Source organism: Apus apus, chromosome Z (assembly GCF_020740795.1).
Source record: "Apus apus isolate bApuApu2 chromosome Z, bApuApu2.pri.cur, whole genome shotgun sequence".
NCBI lineage: Eukaryota > Metazoa > Chordata > Aves > Apodiformes > Apodidae > Apus > Apus apus.
The window spans coordinates 74,798,301-74,819,036 of record NC_067312.1 but is presented as its reverse complement, the minus strand read 5'-3'; the positions used below and the strand labels follow the sequence as shown (position 1 = coordinate 74,819,036).

At 40.1% G+C, this 20,736-nt stretch overlaps 1 protein-coding gene and 1 long non-coding RNA gene across 2 annotated transcripts in view; one reads left to right on the top strand and one right to left on the bottom strand.

Moving 5' to 3' along the window:
* Positions 1–20,736, bottom strand: part of ADGRV1 (adhesion G protein-coupled receptor V1) — a 278,553-nt gene that overhangs the window by 53,984 nt on the left and 203,833 nt on the right. The window contains exon 86 of the mRNA XM_051642551.1: positions 2,490–2,647. Within this exon, the coding sequence (XP_051498511.1) occupies positions 2,490–2,647 (158 nt within the window). The remainder of the gene's footprint in view (positions 1–2,489; positions 2,648–20,736) is intronic.
* LOC127395482 (uncharacterized) overlaps positions 1–20,736 on the top strand; it is a 41,708-nt gene that overhangs the window by 13,802 nt on the left and 7,170 nt on the right. Inside the window, exons 2-3 of the long non-coding RNA XR_007891814.1 lie at positions 4,274–4,410; positions 5,289–5,416. This is a non-coding gene — a long non-coding RNA (uncharacterized LOC127395482). The remainder of the gene's footprint in view (positions 1–4,273; positions 4,411–5,288; positions 5,417–20,736) is intronic.

The following is a 20,736-nucleotide window of genomic DNA, read 5'->3' as shown; positions in this document are numbered from 1 at the left end:
CAACTGTTGCTTGGTAGCTCCACCTTTTCCCTGGTTTTGGAGGAAACAGAAAAAAACCCTGGCAAGTTCACTGTCATAACAGAACAGGAAAATAATGTGTGGCTGTGCAACTTAAGGAGACAGACTTCCCTACCCCATAGAATCTTGTAAGATGCACCAAAGCCAGAATGTGGTATGGGTAGGGGTGTGATCCAAGACTCTCACTCTGCTGCAGAGGCAAACTACCACCATGCTGACAACTTTGCTGTTATGAAAAGTGTTGTTTCCTGCAGCATCCTCTGAGGTGGTTGCAATAACAGCACAGAAGCAGGAGCATGTCCCACTGAGTTTCTAAGAACATGGAGTCAATGGAGTGAACTTCTCCAAAGAGTGGGTCATATGGTAAGATTCAAAATTTAGAAGTGGTAATAGGTCTTATCACTGCAAGCTGACTTAAAAGCACAATATAACCGTAACACATTAAAAATAATGTAAGTATACTATCATCATCACTAATTTCAGGAGCTGAATATTCAGTCAAAAAGTCAGAGGCCTTTAGTTAACAGTTAGTAACACGCTATAGGCAATGTTACAAACTACAGAAACCACCAGCTTTTCTTTCTGGAAGCTTACACTCTAAACACAGCTACACAGAGAGCCTTCACACTAGCCCAGGCACCATAAACCTCAGCAGGCAGCTCTTTTCTTTTCTAAAATGGCCTCTCTCCAATGTGCTGCCACACACACTGCACGAGGTACTTTTATTTGCGCCTGCAAAAGCCCTATGATAGCAAAATGCCAGCTTGCTCTGCAGGTGCACAAGTAGTAAAAGTAACAACCTACACTGGAAAAAAAAAAAAAAAATAGTGACTATTGACATTTTACTGAATGCTTCTCTTCTCGTTTTGTTGTGTTGTTTTTTTTTCCTTTTCTTCTGAGACCCCAGCATTCTCCAAAACACTTTCTGGACTCTGCTGGAGAAAGAAAACAGCCTGGATCTGATGTTAAATTAAACAAAGTTTTGTTTCCACCCTACTAGTTCATGTCTTTATGTCATGTACATATAACTCCTATTAGTACTTTCTGCCATTTTGCATGCTGACTTTATTTATAGTATTATTTCAACAGTCAGGGTTTTTAAAATTTTTGTTCAACTCCTCTGAGACAAGCCTTAATCTTCAATATATGAATATGGAATCTCCATCCTCAGCAATACCAAAAAAAAAAAAAGTACTTACAAATAAATAAACTGTATTATTCAAGACTGAATAAAGAGCCACCTATGTGATTCCTCCAGGCAGTCCCTTTTATAACATAAATAAATTAAAGAGTAAAGAGTAACTACAGCCTTAAGTATCATACTTCCAAGCTATGTTTATCAGACCTCATCCAAAATCATAGAGCTCTCAGTCAAGCTGGCTTCACTAAGGAAGAAATTAGTTTTTGAAGAAATATCCAGATAATAAATATGTAATATTTATTTTCAGTTTCTCATAAAAGGAATATATTTCTATAATCCAAATGTAAAAAAAAAAATACATAATCCTTCATGTCATAATACAATTCTCACTGCAAATTAAGCATTTGTACAAGACAGCTACTCTTCATAAATCTGAATAGTTACAACCACTGGACTACTCAATGTAATTTTTTAATGATCCCCTATCCCTTTCATTTAGATAATACTTATTTAATGAATTGGGTAAAACTATTGAAGAATCTTTCACAAGTTTATAAAATCTAACTGCCTTCATGTAGTCAGGGAGAAAATAGACATACTTTCATTAAAATCTGCAGATTTGCACTTGTTTATAAAACTCAAATCTTTTTTCCAAAAACACCATGAAAACAAAAGAAATATTATAAGCTTCCCACAGAGTGTCCTGTTCTTATGGTATTGTTCTCAAGTGCTGCAACTTTATTTTGGGAACATTACTGTACTCAAAATTGTTCTGACAGAGGAGACCGACCGATACTTCCTGTTTTGCAGATCTGTTCTTCCAAGCACGTTTCAGCTGTGGGTAGCACCAGGACATTTCAAAGCAGAAGCATTAACTCCAAACACTCCAGCATGCACCCAGTATATACCACAGAACACAAGGGCCAGGAGCTTTGCCCATCACCTGAGGCTGAGCAGAGGATAATCCCTGCTCCTGGGCAGGCCAAGCCCTTCCTGGGACAGGGCTGCTGGTACCCCCAGCCAAAACTGGTGCTCGAAGCAGGATAGTTCTGTGCTTTATTACTCTTCCTTTTACTAGACCAGTCATAACCACTGATACTAATTTCTTGTTTTAGGCTTAGCACATTTTCATCCTCCTCAGACAGTTAAGCATCTTTATAACTTTCATCACTAAAGTACTTTCACAGACTTCAAAGGGACCACTAGCATGCTTAAACTTAAACACATGTGTAGGTTATCTACTGAACTGTGGTTTCTAGGGGGGTTCTCTGAGCTGGAAAGAACAGTCTGTACCGTTCAAAAGTCCAACCTGTTACCCCACAGATCATACCTGCAGCATTTGTCCTTCCTCTGAAAATATCGTCGTAGGCTTTCCACTGTGGGGTCACCTGGTAGGCGTGGATGAACACCACAAAAACCACGACCAAGCACATTAATGGCACCAGAGCAGCAGTGAAGAGGGCAGCGTAGGCATTTGGGATGAAGCACCTGATGAAAAAAAAAAATAAAAATGGAAAAAAAAGCCTGCTGTTGATAAACATAAGAGACACCTTGAACTGGTATGAGTGAAATTGTGGTCAGCAGGTCAAGCGAGGGGATTCTTCCCTTCTACTCGGCTTTCGTAAGACCCCAGCTGGAGTACCGTGTCCAGCTCTGGAGCCCTCAACATAAGAGGGATATGGACCTGTTGGAATGAGTCCAGAGAAGGGCCACAAAAATGATCAGAGAGCTGGAGCACCTCTACTAGGAAGACAGGCTGAGAGAGTTGGGGGGGGTTAGCCGGGAGAGGGGAAGGTTCCAGGGAGACTTCAGAGCACCTTCCAGTGCCTGAAAGGGCTCCAGGAAAGCTGGGGAGGGACTTGGGACAAGGGTGTGCAGTGACAGGATGAGGGGCAACAGTCTTAAATTAGAGCAGGATAGATTTAGATTAGACATAAGGAAGAAGTTATTTACAACAAGGGTGGTGAGGCACTGGCACAGGTTGCTCAGAGAGGTGGTGGAGGTCCCATTCAAGGTTAGGTTTGAAGATGCTCTGAGCAACCTGATCTAGTTAGAAAGGTCCCTGCACACTGCAGGGGGGTTGGGCTAGTTGACCTTTAAAGTTCCCTTCCAACCCTACACATTTGATGATTCTATGATTCAAAAACTTCAAAACCAAATGTTTTTGAAGGATACACTTTGCAAACCACATATTCTTTAACTCTGTTCCCAGAGCAACCTTGACAGGATACATTTGGTTCAGTTGGTTCTTATCTCCTTATCAAATCTTAAGGAATATAACATTTGCACCTTAAAAGTGCTTAAGCAATGTTGGACAGTTTTAAACTGTTGCAAATGGAAAAATTTTATTTTACAAACTCTGTGCATGCTATATTCATTTAATGTGATCACTCTTAGTCACCAGAGTCTAAAAGGGCATTATGTAATATACTTAGCTATACTTAGCTCCTGAAACTGCAAATTAAATTTTGAGAAACATATTTTTTAAAATAAATGAACAAGTCTTAAAGGCAAGATAAGTATTTCTCCTCAAGTTGCTGGAAATTATATGTCATTTGCACACTGAAGCCAAATGCTCACTCCCTCCCCCCACCCCCTTTTTTTTTTTTTTTTTTAATTGTCCTGTCTCTCCTTACCCTTTCCATTTATTAAAGCTGTAATCACTTGCAAAGATGTAACAGGAACGAGTTATTCCTGAAAAAGAGTCAAACTACGCATGTAAAACCAAGACTTGAAGGACATGGAGATGATCATTAACGAGGGCTCTTGATCGCATGAGAGCCCTGTGAACTCCCTGGAGATCAGTATGTGCTTTACAGTCACTGACCTACCCTAGAGATGACGCACAACGGAGCAGCCCAAGGGACAACTTGGGAGTCAGTATGTCTAGAGAATATGTGGTCACTGCTGTCCATACCAAGAGGGTGTAACTTACCCAGCCCTTCTCCTTGTCAGGTCAGCTCTGCTAAATAAGCTTAGAGACAAGGCTGGTATCTGAGAGGAGCATGGGTACACGTTTCACTGTTAGTGTCTGGAGTAACTTCTGGGTTTGCTTAGGTGGACATGTGCCTTCTGTCCAGCAAGTCAGGATTTTCTTTATGTTAACTCTTCCAGATCATCAGTTGAGTGCACTCAGTGAAATCGCAAAATCAGGTCCAGTAGAATCTAGATACCTTCTACAACTGTCTTCAGAAGGTACAGGCTCAGTCAAACACCAAGCTGAGATTCTGCCTGATAACATCATTGACCAAGTAAGTAAGCAACAGGGAAGGTGGGAACTCTCTTTTGCAATTAAAGATTTTTGTTTCACAGAATGGTTGAAGTAGAAAGGAGGTCATTCTGTCCCAGCCATTTACAGCTGGTTTCCCAGGACTGTGTCTAGATGGGTTTTCTCCATCTTTAAGGATGGAGACTCCATGAACTCTTTGGGCAACCTATACCAGTGCTTGTTCACCCTCACAATGAAAAAGTGTTTCCTCATGTTCAGATGGAGTCTCCTGTGTTTCAGTGTGTGCCCGTGGCCTCTTGTCCTGTCACTGGGCACCGCTGAAAAGAACCTGGCTCCATGATCCTTGCACCCTCCCTACAGGTATCTATACACATTAAAAAGATCACCCTGAGCCTCCTCTTCTCCAGGCTGAACAGTCCCAACCCTCTCACCCTCACCTCCCAGGAGAGACTCTCCATTCGCTTGGCAGGGCATCAACTCATGTTGGTGGCCCTTTGTTGGACTTTGTACAGTCTGTCCATGTCTCTTTTGTACTGAGAAGCCCAGAACTGGACTCAGGTCACCAGGTGTGACTTTATGATTGCTGAGCAGAGGAAGGATCACCTCCCTCGAGCTGCTGTCAACATGGTTGTTTCCTGGATGCAAAATCTGATCCCCTTCATCCTTTCAATTTTTAATATTTCTTAGTTATGAAAGTTAGTTTTGTTCCCCAAATGTATTCTTGAATTGGCCCAATCAGCATGAAGACAGAAAGGCATGTTGCCATAAGCTATGCTGCTTTTAATGATTATATTGAAGCCAAGAATCATAGCACAATCATAGTCTTCTATAAAATCATATCTATGTTCAGAAATATGCAATTTAAAAAATTTAATACATTTTTGTATTTTTGTATTTCAGAGTCATGTATACCCTTAAAAAACTATCTGAATGTCTGGCAAGTTTTCTGTGAACATTTCTTTACATTAATGAAAGCTGCACAGAAATGAAAACCCACAGAAATGGATCACTTCTGCTAACACCCTAAGGTACTTGCTCTAAAAAAGACTAAGAAGTTATGTAGATGAGAAACACACAAAGCTGTATTAACCTACAAAGCTTAGTTTGGATTTTTTATTTGAAAGCAATGGTGAGCTACTCAGTGATGACCACTACTTCCTTCAAAGTTTTATTCACTTACAGTAAAGTGAAGACATATATTGAAAGGTATATTTTATGCTGGAAATCATGTGATACATCATTATATGGACAAAATGAAAATATTTATTGTACTTGACATTAGGGACACATGTTTGTTATTCCATTACCATGACAGATTTGTCACATGGAACTACTGTGTATCTCACATTCCTAGCATTAGGGTGGGATTAGAGCAAAAAATGTCTCAAAACATCAAGAGGCTGGCGTTCCAGAACACAACTGTTCTACAGAAGAAAAGCCCTTCTAACTGATGAAAAGGGTTTGCAAGGCTTGCTTTCCTCTCAAGGAGTGAAGCATGCTTATCTGACCCCTTAACAGTCTTTGTAAAGTCTCCTGTGATCTCTTAACTGTAATATTCCCGAAAATCTGGACAGGTATTCCAGCTGCACAAGATACGAAAGACCCTCTTTTGCTTTTCTAAATACTTTTAAAGGAAATAGAGAAAAGACCCAAGATGTATACTGGAACTATTTGTTAGCACAATTACATTAAAAAAAAAAAAAAAAAAAAAAAAAAGGAAAAAAAGGAAAAATTAAAAAAAACCCCAAACATATCCAAGCAACATTGCTAAGGAAATAAGGACTATTAAAAAAAATCAGCAAGATATTCAGTGAAAGAACTGACATATTTTTTTTCCCTTGTAAGCAAGAAAGATTTAAAACAGCTCAGTGTTTTAAAGACAGTTTAATTCCGTTATTGCCATATCTTGAATCCTAAGGGCAATCTCCTTCAAATGCATCCTGAATCTATGAAAAATTGACAGAAAACTAGAAATGTCTTTGTTCTTGTGTGGTATTATCAGATACATGGTGTTCTCATTTAGTTTTGTCAGCAGGCAGCCAACTTTTTGACTTGTCATGGGAGTTTCTCTGCAGTCTCAGACCTAAGCTATTAGTATTATTACTATTGTTATTCCTTTTAAAAAATGTTTTTAGTTTATTTTAATTTTCATTATCATTATTTACTCCTGGGTAGAAAGCTCATCAACTCTTGAGCTTCTCCCTTGCTTTAAGGCACAGCTGGTTGGCAGGGAGCCTGGCACGGAGAACAGGGAATCGTGGCACCATGCGAGTTTGCTCATCTTGCACATGTTACATCAGCAAAGTAAAAAGCAAAGGTCAGACATGTGAATTTACACTTATATTTGTATTTCGTTACCTCCATTTAGAGAAAGAAATCTGTGTACCTAAAATAACTGAACAAAAGGCAAAACCTGAATGACTTATTCATGCTTACTCAGGAAATTCTTCACAGGCTAAAAAATGAAAATAGGGAAGTTGGGTTATGATCTACGTGTGCTACTAGATATTAACACACTCTGGGCTTTCTTAACAAACAACTGCTCTGTTCCAGATCCTGGCTTTGTTATGGAGGAAGGCTACATTACCTTTGAATTAGCACTTCATATTTCTTCTTAGAATATGCTCAACAATTTCCTAGTAAGTGCAGAGCAGGCCACACAATGTAAGCATTTTATTTTTTCAAATAATTACTTGCTAAAAAGTTGCTAATCTGACAAATTATCTGCAGCAAGTTATGTACAACTTGTATCTAAGCAACATACCAAAGCTAAAATGTCTTTCATTTATGAAATCATCCTAGTTTATGATATTTATTATCTGCTTCGGGTGTTTCTGGCAGCTTAACAGCTTAATAATGAACTCGCCTTTGAAAACATTATAGGTTTTTAATAGGCAGAAGCTTTAGTCTTTTAATTTGACATGGTTGTTATGTATAACCCTCTGAGAAGATCTGATCTCTTCTTGCATTTCATATCAGAATCACCAATAAACTCAGTTCTCTGCTCTGTGTTCCTTCCAGCTGACAAATTGCTCCAGTGTGGGACTACCTCTAGTGAAGTAAGGTTCTGCTGCTTGTTCTGGTCCCTTCCAGCTTTCTGCTTGTTTTGGAATACTGCTGCTCTTTATATTAAGTAGCTTTGCACCTTGTGGCATTGAGACAAGAACCCAAAACAGTAAGCTTCCAGGTCATGCTGTAGTGTTTAATTTCCCTTAAAACCAAGCTAGAGGCCCTCATCCATGGACACTTCACACACAATTCAGGATTGCTGATTTTTTATCCACATGGCCATGTACCATGAATCAATGCAATGAATCAATGGCACATAAACCACTGAGCTTTCAAGCAGAGCATTTTAAAGCAAAGCAAAATTAATTCTCACTTACTTTAAAACTGCATGCAGTAAAATCATAGAGTCCTAGAATCATAGAATCATTGAATGGTTTGGGTTGGAAGGGACCTTAAAGATCATCTAGTTCCACCCCACCTGCATGGGCAGGGACACCTCCCACCGTTCCAGGCTGCTCCAAGCCTCATCCAACCCAGCCTTGCACACTTCCAGGGATGGGGCAGCCACAGCTTCTCTGGGCAACCTGGGCCAGGGTCTCAACACTCTCACAGTAAAGAATTTCCTCCTAATGTCTAACCTGAATCTCCCCTCTTTCACTTTTAATCCATTAGCCTTTGCCTTCTCACTACAAGCCCTTTTTAAAAATTCCCTTCCCAGGTTTCCTGTAGCCCTTTCAGATATTGGAAGGCCTCTATGAGGTCTGCCCTAGAGCCTTCTCTTCTCCAGGCTGAGACAAAATCAGACAAACTTGATTTCATTGTTTCATGAGGCTACAGGTTTGTTTTATAAATGCACTTGGAAACTTTTGACACTATTTGAATCACACAGCAGGATGCAATAAAAGGAAAGCAAATGTAAAACCTACTACACATCTGCCACACTCACTGGCCAGTTATTAATTCTGCAGAAAATGATCTGGAAATTACTGTGAATCATATTAAGCAGAACATGAATTGTAACTTTATCCTGTTCTAAAGAAGTCAATGTCATACTTGGATGTATGAACAGCAGGATATGCTGCAACACGTATTGAAGTAACCGTTCTGCTCTAGTCATCATTACAAAAACACCAGTGGCAAGCTGTGTCTGGTTTTGGCACATTTCAAACACATGAATTGACTGAAGAAAGTCCACAGTAGAGCTGTGAAGGCAACCAGAGCTCTCATACATGTGTTCCACTCCAAAAACATTAAGAAAGAATGTTTGTATTTGTTTTGGTTTGAGGGGTTTTTTGTTTGTTTTTGTTTTGTTTGGGGATTTTTGTTTGTTAGTTTGTTTTCCTAAAGAGAATGGACACCTATTGCCAAACTACCAGTAGGCAAAGGAACTGCCAATCTACAAATAGGCAAAAAGCAAAAGCAGAACAACTTCTCCCCACTGTACTAAATTTTTCTTGTTGGAAAACACAAAGTGAGGGGCTCAAACTATACCAAGACTGGCTGATGGCTACCAGGGTAGTCACAGAAGGGATTAGCTGCATGAAGCAGATCCACAAGGATCAGGGTTAGGTACCCTAAAAGAGGATCTAGACTCCAACTAGCAAGGTACTTTCAAGTTGAGAATTAATGCTTGGGGGAAAAAAACCACAATATTAAAACACCTAAAGCTCATGCCTTACAATGAAACTTGTAAAGCAGCTTGTAAGGCAGTTTTGTTTCTGTGCTTGAACTATTCTTTTCAATGAAGCCCCTGAAGTTCAGTTCTAAGGTAAATAAAGTTTTCTCTTCTGGTCAACACTTGCTAAACATTTCCTAGGCAATCCACAGAGTCAAGCCCAAAACAGGAAACAGAAGATCAGGTGAGATTTCCTTTTTTTTCTACTGTGTTTCCTTAATTCTACTCCTTTTTTCCCTTGACTCACCTTGCCTTTCCTTTCTCCCATTACCATTTTCTTCCCTTTCCTTATCAATAACTGAAAAACTATAAGATACCTGCACAGGATACCTGCACAGATCCAGAGAACATACCTGTCATGTATTTTACCTACATCTTACTTGGTATTTTACAAGGATGCTGCCAGCCAATGCCTCTGATGATAAGCAAGTTAATTTATATCCATAATCAACTAAAATACTGCACAATCCAAACTGCATAAAAGGAAAAGTAATCTTTCCAATGCCCAAGGATGAAAACCACACATATAGCTCCAGTCTAACAATCCAGTGTCTACTTTATCCATTACCCAAAGGAACATCTACCAAAAAGTTAACTTTCACTGCTGTTAAGGCTTGTACCCTGCTACTGGTTAGACAATCTCTCTCTAAAAACATGCATAAGACACAAACAAGAAAATTCTAGAGAAACCTATCAGCAAAGACTTGCTTGAAACCCAAACATCTTTTTTTTCCTAAGCCTTCAGAAAGCAATCCTTGGTTTCAGGTGTGCTTTGAGTAATAAATTGGCATGCAAGTGATAGTATTGAGTAATACTTCTATAACCTATACTTATTATGTATTAAGCATATGCCATAAAGATTACAATACCAACTCGCAGTGCAGAAAAACAAAATAATGATGTAAAATAATTTTTAAATGGCTTTTGAGGATGCCAGTGTCAGATAAAAAGAGTCCAATATAAGGGATTACAGCTGCCAGGATAGATGATTGCTTAGGCTATCAGGTCTCTCTGTCTCTAGGATTCATTTACATGTGTTGGTCCATTACTGGCACAGTATGTCTGCTCAAGTAAGTGAAAAGGAGAAACAAGGATTTAGGGAAAAATTCCCATTCTCTATGGGAATGTGACATGTGGGGGACACCCACACTGGCAAATGAAGATCTAGGGATCTGTAGTCAAGCATGGATCCTCTTACCATCCAAAATTCCTGTTTTGCATTGCTCCAGTTAGGTATTTTCAAAACAAAGTTCAGGCAGAGGTAAAGTGAGTAAAAAAAATCACTACATTGGATTTGACCCCCTCCATCCTCTGCAGCCTATCAATGCTATTCCAACCCTACTCCAGGCCTTAGGGCTCTGTGGTGGGTTGACCCTGGCTGGACACCAAGTGCCCACCAAGCCACTCCATCACTTTCCTCCTCAGCAGGTTGGGGTGGGGGGAGAAAATAAGGCAGAAAGGATGTCAAAATAGAGGCAGTTTAATACAGGAAACACTAGAGCTGGGTGTGAAAGCAAAGGAAAACAAAAGATGTATTCTCTGCTTCTCTCTAATTCCCACCAGCAGGAGATTTAGCAGTTGCTCTGGAGGATAAACATCATAAATACAAATGCCCCCTCCTCCTTTCCGTGGTGATGGGGTAAAGTTGGAGAGACAGCTTTGATACTGCTCAGCAGCAGCCACAACATTGGTGTGTTATCAAGGCCTTTCCAGACACCAATATACAGCACAGAATGGTGAGGGCTGCCTTGGGGAAAGTTAACTTTATCTCAGCCAGACCCAGGCTCTCAAAAGTGCCCATGTGCCACCTGTGAGGGCACACCACACATACCCTTAGTTTCATTGCTATAAAAATACTCCCCTGGTTGCTCTCAGTCCAGCTCTCACATTGTTTCAAATGCTCTGAACTGAAAAAAATAAATAAAAATACACAAAGCAATATGTTTCAATACAACAAAGACTCTGTTCAGAGAAGAGAGCAGAGACAGAACCAAGTGCTCTGTAGTGGCTGCTGCAGAGAGTTCTGATAAATGTGAGTGAGAACCAGTCTGTGTCACCTAACCTTTGGGCCAGGTATCAATGAGTCTCTGGAACCTTGGGATTTGGCGTGAATGTTTGGATTTTGAGGTGTCAGCTTGTAATTTAAAACATTTTCATAAATGCCAAGCAGTAACCTCCTCAATTCTAGGAGTCACCGTGAAATTACTAATTCTGGGTGATGGTGGATACAAGCCTCTTTACAGTATTTCAGGTTGGTCCTAAAAACTGCAATATGTTTTTTTCCTTTGTCTTGACTTACAGTGATAAGATCAAAATTCTACAGAAATGATCATGAAAGTGATGATTAGGAAAATCTACCTCATTACCTTCTTATTACAGTGTTTACATGTAAAATAAAATCAGCTAATAAAGTATATTGAAACACTGATTCATTTCACTAAGTTCATACTGTGACAGTCAAATTGTAGTAGTTAAAATTTAAAAAAGTAATAAGAAAATGGCCTGTTTCCATTATTTAAAATATACATAATTATTACATAATTATGATAATGCTAATATTTGTGATAATAACATTGTTTTTCTACATGCTATGCATCCATCAGCAGTAAGTGTGGAAACATGCTTTGATTAAAATAAATCTGGCTACACAAGGCCATGGATGCCTTGATAAAAATAAGACTGAAAAGGCCATGGCAGCTGAAGCTGAGTATGAATGCTCAGATGCACTCTGCATTTCTAACAGCTCAGTGTCCATTATAACCTTGGGCCCACAGCAAGTTTTAAAAAGAGTGACATAGCTTGGGTCCATCCAACAATGGAGGCAGAGCACAGTGGCGTCAGGACTCAGGAATACACAACATATATTAAAACTGGAAGTGGGGAGATTCAGGTTGGACATGAGGAGGAAATTCTTTGTTGTGAGGGTGGTGAGACCCTGGCCCAGGTTGCCCAGAGAAGCTGTGGCTGCCTCATCCCTGGCAGTGTTGAAGGGCAGATTAAATGGGGCTTGGAACAGCCTGGGCTGGTGGGAGGTGTCCCTGCCCATGCAGGGAGTTGGATCTAGATGATCTTTAAGGTCCCTTCCAAACCAGTCTGTGATTCTATGTCCCCTTTCATGATTCAGTGCTTCAGAAAGAACACACTGAGAAGGATGTTCTCTCCAACTAGGCTGATGTTTCTACAGAACTGAGCAGGGAAGAAGAATTTCATGCTGGTCAGCATAAATCACAGCCACCCCAGGGTCCTCTAAATTACATTTGGCAGATCAAAGAGGTTCTTCAAGCAGCTGAGGCCAAGGGAAATGTGGCATGGCTTTGTATTTTGATGACTCTCCAATAATGTAAGGGTTTCTTTTAGTACCTCTCAGGAAATAGATTTATTTTTTTTTCCCTGCTCTGCAACATGAGAGTAGCTCAAAATAACCAGGAGAAAACTATCTGATTTATATTTGCAACAGGTAGCTCCAAAAAAAGGGCATTATAGTAAAGTGAAGGCTCACTAGTTTATAACTGAGTCAAAGAGTGTTGCTGCAGCTTTCAATCAGGCATGACATGGCCCACATCACCTTGGCAGGATGTGGTTGCCCACCAGTTCTCCCACATTCTTTGGAAAATCCCTGCCACTTTATTATTATTATTTTTTTTTTCTTAAGGACTTGCCAACAAACTGCAAACTCAACCCATGTTGGCCAATTACCTGGACTGTATCAAATTTTAATCCGAGCTCTGATTTTCTTGAAATGAGTTGCAGTACAGCATTTTAAAACAGTTCAAATTCTGGCTTTACTAGGAAAAAAATCTTGGAAATGTATTCATTAGACTCCGGAAATTTCTAACTAGACAATTCATGATTTTAAAGTGGTATTTACACATGTACATGCCCTTACTGGAAATATTTTACCTATTCCTTTCCATAAAAAAATGCAGGCAGCTGTGAGAATTGGGTCCTAAATGCAAGCAATTTGGTCCTAAATACCGATTGCACTGAAATTAGAGGGTGCATGATGATTACAGGAGTCTCTTAAGAACTGGCACTCTGCTGAAGTTATATTTTAAAAAGCAAAATTTTTCTAATCTTAGTGGGTTCCAGTCCTAAAGAATGATCTGTTATGTGTAAAGCACATCTGAAATTTAAGATGACAGACAGAACAGTTGTAAATATTACAATTCTCCCTGCATGACATGTATCTGAAGCTATTTAAATGTCAGTTCCTGTGGCTGCTAGCTCTGAAAAAAAAATAATTAAAAACCTTATACTTTATGTAATTTACAAAGTAAATCTGCTAAAAGTAAGTAATTTCCTACCAGTAAGAGAAGACATTTAGGAAAGCTAAGAAAATTTCAAGTAAAACAAATTAGAAACATAACAAAATGCACCAGCATCTATGAGGATTTATCTCTCTTTTTTAATTTAAACAATACAGCGTGTGCTGAACTTCTAACATAAGCTCCTGTTGGTGCTGTTACTGATAAGGAAAGAAGACTAATACAAATAAATGTTCTTGCTGATAAGTGAACCACTAGCAACCCTTCCTGATATTACTGATACTATTTTTTTAAAGCCTTGTCTACATTCTCGTCGCCAAATAACTCAGCCAGAGAATCTCCAGCTCTGGATATTAACAGAAGCCCTTGCAAGATGTAGAGTTCTGTTTGTTTGGGGTTTTCAGGGTGGTTTTTTCTTCTTCTTCCACCTCCCTCCCCCTCCTGTTTTGCAAACAGTCGCAGCTCTGGGTACAGCGTGTGCAGGACACAGCGCAGAGCGGAAACTCGCAGCGTTGCTGCTCTGGAGGAAGTTCTGGGTTGTTGGGTTTTGTTGGTGTTTTTTTTTTTGGGGGGGGGTGTTTTTTGTTGTGTGGTTTTTTTTTTTTTTCTCACCAAAGCAGTCTGAAAATCCTAACTTTGTGAGCCTGCAGAACAGTAAGCTGGCACCCCCTTCCCCTGTATCCAGAGAGCTGCATCTGCCGTTCCTGGGGGGCATCCCCCTGATCCCCAGGCTGACAAACAGCCGCCTGACAAACAGCTGAGCACTACCAGCTCCACCAGCTGTTTATTAATGAGGTTTTTCAGGGCTGTGCTCTGTTAGCCTCAGCATGCTTCAGAAACAGGACCTGGAGATAAGCTGCTTGCTTGCAGCTGCACCCACCAAAGCCAGCGCAACTCCCCGGGTCAGATGGGGCACTGAGAAAAGATGTGGAACAGCCCCTGTGCAAACACTGCAACTCTGGCCCAAAAATACCTCTGTTTTTGGAGCTACAAGTTCATTTTACATTTCCTGCACATCCAGGACCTGAAAGGGCTACAGCAAGGCTGGGGAGGGACTTTTGACAAAGGCATGTAACGATAGGATTAGGGGGAAATGGTTTTAAACTGAAAGAGGGGAGATATAGATGAGCTCTTAAGAGGAAATTCTTTGCTGTGAGGGTGGTGAGAACCTGGCCCAGGTTGCCCAGAGAAGCTGTGGCTGCCCCATCCCTGGAAGTGTTCAAGGGCAGGTTGGATGGGGCTTGGAGCAACCTGGTCTGGTGGGAGGTGTCCCTGCCCATGGCAGGGGGTTGGGTGGTCCCTTCCAACCCAAAGCATTCCATGATGGAATCTTACTCTCTGTATGTTGGGGAAGTTTTTCATGAGCCCATGGCCATGATGTTCCACCACCTGTTTCACAGGTTATCCTATATTTAGATGTGGTCTCGTTCCATGGTGACAACTACATACATTTTGATGCCCAAAGTTAAAATGATCAGTGGTTCAATTTGTACTATGTACCTAAAAGATGGGGTGGAAGAACACAAATCAGGGAAAAAACACTTTTCACCCTATAATTTCAGCAAGAGTTGTTTGAGAAAGGTTGCATATATCTGTGGAATTATTTTGGAAAATATATTTAAGAGTCAATTTATTTCCCTAGAGCTGCTGCTCAAAGATTATACCATGTTGTTACTTTTGCTTTTGCTTAACCACTTTTCCTCAAAAGGAAATAGGGGATTTTTTCTGAAACACAGAATATAATCTGTTAATGCGTCAAAGCAAGCACATCTCTGAACCATAAAAGCTGCTCCAGAGAGTCCAGTACAGCTGCAAAACAACTCAACCACTTGTGCAAGTACATTTTGACACTTCTGCAATCAAATTCTGCTCCCGAAAGCACAACAGAGATGGACTGACCCCCTTTAATTTGGTGCTGTACTTGGCCTGATGTACTTGGCATGTACTTGGGATGATGGGAAAATGAACACGTCAAGAAATCTCTTGCTTCTGTGGATATTGCTTGGTATGAACAAAAATGAAAGCTGTGTTTGTTGGATGAATTTAAAACAGTTTAAAATCTCATGTAGATCAGCTCAGGTGCCCATTTCATTAATTTTGTATATAATTCAACACAGGGAAATTACTTTTTTGCTCAATGCAAGTTTCAAATTAGACACAAAAAGTTTAATAGCAGTTTTTACAGGTTTTATAGAGTGATAATGTGGCAGTTAACCTGTTGGCATTATTTAGTTTTTGTTTAGTTTCTTTATGCAGCAAAAGGAAGAAGAAAGAGAGTGAGGAGAAGAGGAAAAGAAGGAGGAAAAAAGGTAATGAAAACATAGTTGGACCAGTTTGGCTAAGAAAAGTAAACTCAGAAAGCAGCAGAACTTAAAATTGCCCAAAATTAAGCCAAGGTTTGCACATTCTTCTTTGTGTTTAGACAGATAGTCACAACTATTTTCTGAAAGACAAATCCACATCAGGGGCAATTGCTGCTAGGAATCTGACCCTCGCACTTTTACTCATGTCAAAATACATGATGAGTAGCACCATATTTACTAATGGAGGTACTCAGCGTAACTGCCAGTGATACCAAACACGGGGTGGAAATCCAGTCCACCATGAACAAAGAATGCAGAAGTGCCAAGATGCTGTTTTGAAACATCAGAGAACAGTATCTTCAGAAGATTCAGTCTGAGTCAGTGTGTGCAACAACAGGCTTGTCAATAAACCAGACCTATTGCATAAGAAAGCAAAAAAACTGAATTCCTTGTTTTTCCCTACTGTTGTTTTTTCCTGTAGAGCTAAACAGTTGGGAAAAGAGGAAAAATATAATGCCTAAGTAATGCTTTTCTATAACAAAATACCCAAAATGTCATCTGTTGTTGTTTTAGAATATGGCCTATTTGTGTTTCAGGCTTCCCATTACACCATTCTCTGGAAATTTCTATGAAAAATTTTATACCTACTTTTTTTGTCTATTTTCTTTCCTTCACATGAAAGTAAATACTAAGGAAGCACCAGTTACCAAAGGAGAAGCAGCAGTGACCTAGCAGAAACACTGTATTACTGCAGTTTAGGCTTCCAAGGCACTGGAAGCTCTGCAGTCCCCAGCCAGAACATCCCAGCAGTCCCAGTAGACTTATAGCCTTCAGCATTTGACCAGGAAAATAAGCTGGTACAAACCTGATTGAAATCTTTTAGTGCAGGGTTCTTGCTAACACTGCAATTTGAAAATTATATAAGGAGTTGTGTGCCTGATTTCAGTTAATTATCTTACTTCTGTTTATATCTAAGGCTTCCTTATCATGTATATCAGCCATTGTTAATAACTTTAAAACAATGATCTATTCTGATGGTTATTTTGTGTGTGTTTTTTGTTTTTTGTTTTTTTGTTGTTGTTTGTTTGTTTTTTTGTGGGTTTTTTTGTGGTTGTTTTTTTGTTCTTTGGGGGTTTTTTGGGGTTTTTTTTTGTTTGTTTTATTTACAATTTAGTATTTGTTACACTTTCTGACATCCAAGAAAATGTTTCTTTTGTACTAGCTTTAGGGCAGACACTCCTAATTAGGTTATTTTTTCTACCAACTCTTTAAACTAAGGATTTTAATTTAAATCTTGCTGAAAAAGGAGATGTTTCCATATGCAAACTGCCAAACATAAATAAGGCTTGTGTCCACAGTCTTGCCCTTTGGCATGAAGAATAACAAAATGTCGTGCAAAAGTTTTTTTCCTCCTTCAAAACTGTGTTTACTATGTACACTTTTTTAATCTGCATGCTTTGTTGTAACATAATAAAAGCACAGGAGAAGCATGCACTACAACTGCTTCTGTTGTAACCAAGTGCAAGGTCCTGCACCTGGGTCAGGCCAATCCCAAGCACAAATACAGGCTGGAATTGGACAATGGACTGAGAGCAGCCCTGAGGAGAAGGACTTGGGGGTGATGGTGGATGAGAAGCTCAGCATGAGCCTGCACCATGTGCTGGAGCCCAGAAACCAACCATGTCCTTTGCTGCATCAGAAGAACTGTGGCCAGCAAGTCAAGGGAGAAGATTTTGCCCCTTTACTCAGCCCTCGTGAGACCCCACCTGGAGTACTGTGTGCAGCTCTGGAGCCCCCATTGTTAAGAGGGACATAGAGCTGTTAGAGAGAGTTCAGAGGAGGCCCCAAAGATGATCTGAGAGCTGGAGCAGCTCTGCTCTGAAGACACGCTGGGAGAGTTGGGGTGTTCAGCCTGGAGAAGAGAAGGCTCCAGGGAGACCTTAGAGCACCTTCCAGTGCCTGAAGGGGCTCCAGGAAAGCTGGGGAGGGGCTTGGGACAAGGGCAGGAGGGATGGGACAAAGGGGAATGGTTTCAAACTGGAGGAGGGGAGATTTAGGAGGGGAGACATTAGGAAGAAATTCTTCACTCTGAGGGTGGTGAGAGCCTGGCCCAGGTTGCCCAGGGAAGCTGTGGCTGCCCCATCCCTGGCAGTGTTGAAGGGCAGGTTGGATGGGGCTTGGAGCAACCTGGTCTGGTGGGAGGTGTCCCAGCCCATGCAGGGGGTTGGATCTAGGTGATCTTAAAGGTCCTTTGCAACCCAAACTATTCCATGATTTAATGTTGCAGCCTCTCTATTAGGCATACTGGACCTGTATAAGTTATATAAAAATTAATGCTATTAATAGAATCTGCAAAGCTGCATTCCTTTTTCTCTGATGTACCTCAGCACAGTTCTGTGAGACACAGCTTTAATTACTGGTGATGTTAGATAGTGCAGACAAGAGTTTGCCTTCCAAAACACAGCTGACTGCCCTAGATACAATCAATGTCCATGGGCTTCACACCATTAAAACGGCAGCACAAACCTGACCTACTGCAGAACAGGCCTGCGGTGAAGTTAAAAATAAAACACAAACCTTATATTTTTCTGCTCTTTTCAGGAAGATCAAATACAAGATGTTGTATATATATATATACTTATTATAAACAGCATGTCAGTGCCAATTAAATAGCCAGAGAGAGTTGCTGGTATTGATCTCTCTATCGCTTATTTTAGCATTTCCTGCATATCAGATGAAGGCTTTCCTAAACTGTTGGAAGACAGATAAACTGAGAATGAGCTTTTTTAGTAGCAGTAGGTGGTATTCTGCTAATTAAAGGTCCTACAGTAGGAGGGACTGTCTTGCTAATTTCTCACACAACCTGAAAGGAAATATGAAGCTTTTAAAAGCTGTCAGTGGCAGGAAGGGAAGCCTCCATCCTGCAGATGTGGTCTGTTACTTTTGCCATAGTACGACACAGGTAATAAATCTCTGGAGTTTTGCTTGGGCACAAAAATCCCTTCATCTGAACCAGTTTGAAGGATCAAACACCAAAGCTATTTGTGGGTGCAACTTTCACCTATAACAACCTAACCTTGCAACCCTTTAAAACTACCTTGATTTGTCAGAATTTAACAGTGGTTCTGAGTTTTACCTTAAAAACAATTTTTCTCTATGGACTTTTCAAAATTCCATCACTCAAATCAGCCAGAATTTGTCTTTATTTTAATGCTTTAAAAGCACAACACACTGATTATGTCTGTTTCTGATGTGCTAACATTTGCTTAACATTAACAGTAAATATTTGCCAAGATATAAAAAGCACTCAACCCCCTGCCCCTGCCCCCAACTATTTTCCTCCGCTGAAAACATATGTTGGTAATGAGGGATACAGAAAAGGTAATTAAAGCCATCACACTTAGCAGTGATATATTTTTAAATAATCCTAGGCAGTGGGTAGCACATTAGGCCGATTCATTGGAAATAATGGTGGAGTTTAGAAAATAAAGCACAAGTACAGAATATAAGAAGGCCAAGCTTTGTATTCTCTTAACTGTTGCAAAAGGTCAGGGGAGTATGGTAACTTAACCAGTATGTGTATAAATATATATATATATATATATATATGTAAAGTCTATATTGCGGTGCAGTGTAGATATAACACAAGTAGCTCTGGTTCACCAGAAACATCTTCCTGCAGTAGCACAGAGCTCAGCATGGGCTAATTTATTGTGCTGAGAAGGGCAAAACAGGGAATGGTGACAAAAAGCCAGTGAAAAATCACAGAACCATGCAGGCTTTTTTCCACCCAATGCTTCAGCTGAGTGGTTTAAGAATCATTCAGCCTCACATCCAGATGTTTAAGCATCATTCTGAGTTGAGCTATAGCAACAGCAGTTTGCAAAAGCTTCAAAATCCAAGGTGACTTGCCAGCAAACTGAGGAGAAAGGAAGTGGGAAAATTGGGATAACATAAAACACAAGCTGGAGGGAGAGGACACTTCCAAGTCTACTCAGAGTATAAAGCATTAAGGGCTGGGAATTCCACATCCATTTGTCATACAAACTTCTTTCTCTTAGCATATTTGACAGTTCAACTAAAATCCTGAATGCTTTTTCTGGCTATTCTTAGCTATTTTCTTAGCTATTCCTGCCTGTAAAAGTCTAGTGTTTCAAGCACATTGTTGTAAGATTCAAGACTAAATTCAGCAGTTTTGAAGTAACAGGGGAAAGCGGATATATGAATCTTTAACAGAATACTTGGGTAGAAATTAGCTCACTTAAGCTAAAAAAAAAAATTTGTTATTCATAGTTGTAAAAGTCCCTGGGTTTAAGAAGGGAGGGGTCTCCATTCCAGGGAACAGCACACCAGGGATCTGTGCCCAGAACACGTGCCAGCAGTGTAAGAGTCATGCAATTTTGTGAGACCCAAGCAGGTCCAGTATTTTGTCTGACTGGGTTGTCAGAGCACCAGTCTGGCAGGTGTTTGGTTAGAGGGAAAGCACAACTTTATTGTCAACAAATAATTAAGGTTTACTGATTCCTCTTTGTAAGTGCAGCCAGTAAATAGTTACAAGTTGCAGGGGCTGTAGCCTTGAAATAAAACTTAACTAAAAGTAGTGTCTGGAAAAGTGCTTCAAGAAGATTTTATCCTTACAATAACATCAAAATAAATGAACCTTGGAGAAGTACTTAGACAACACATCACAAATTATTATATCTTACATTTTGGTTCAGGCTGAGCCCAGAGCCTAGGCTGTCCCCATCCTCCCACCTCTCTTTATGAGTTAAAACTTATTTACTTAAGAAATCTCTGGTGATATTACTCAAACTTCCAGTCCTGGCAAGACTTTAAAGCAAACATTTCTCATCATGCTGGATGTTTATGCACTCTGTGGAACACCAAATATACAAGCAGGGCATAATCGTTTACAGGTTCATGCAGGAAAGCCAGAAAGGGACTTTTTACAAGGGCATGTAAACGCAGGATTAGGGGGAATAAAATTAGACTGAAAGAGGGGAGATCTAGATGAGATATTAGGAAGAAATTGTTTCCTGTGGAGGTGGTGAGACACTGGAACAGGTTGCCCAGGGAAGCTGTGGTTGCCTCATCCG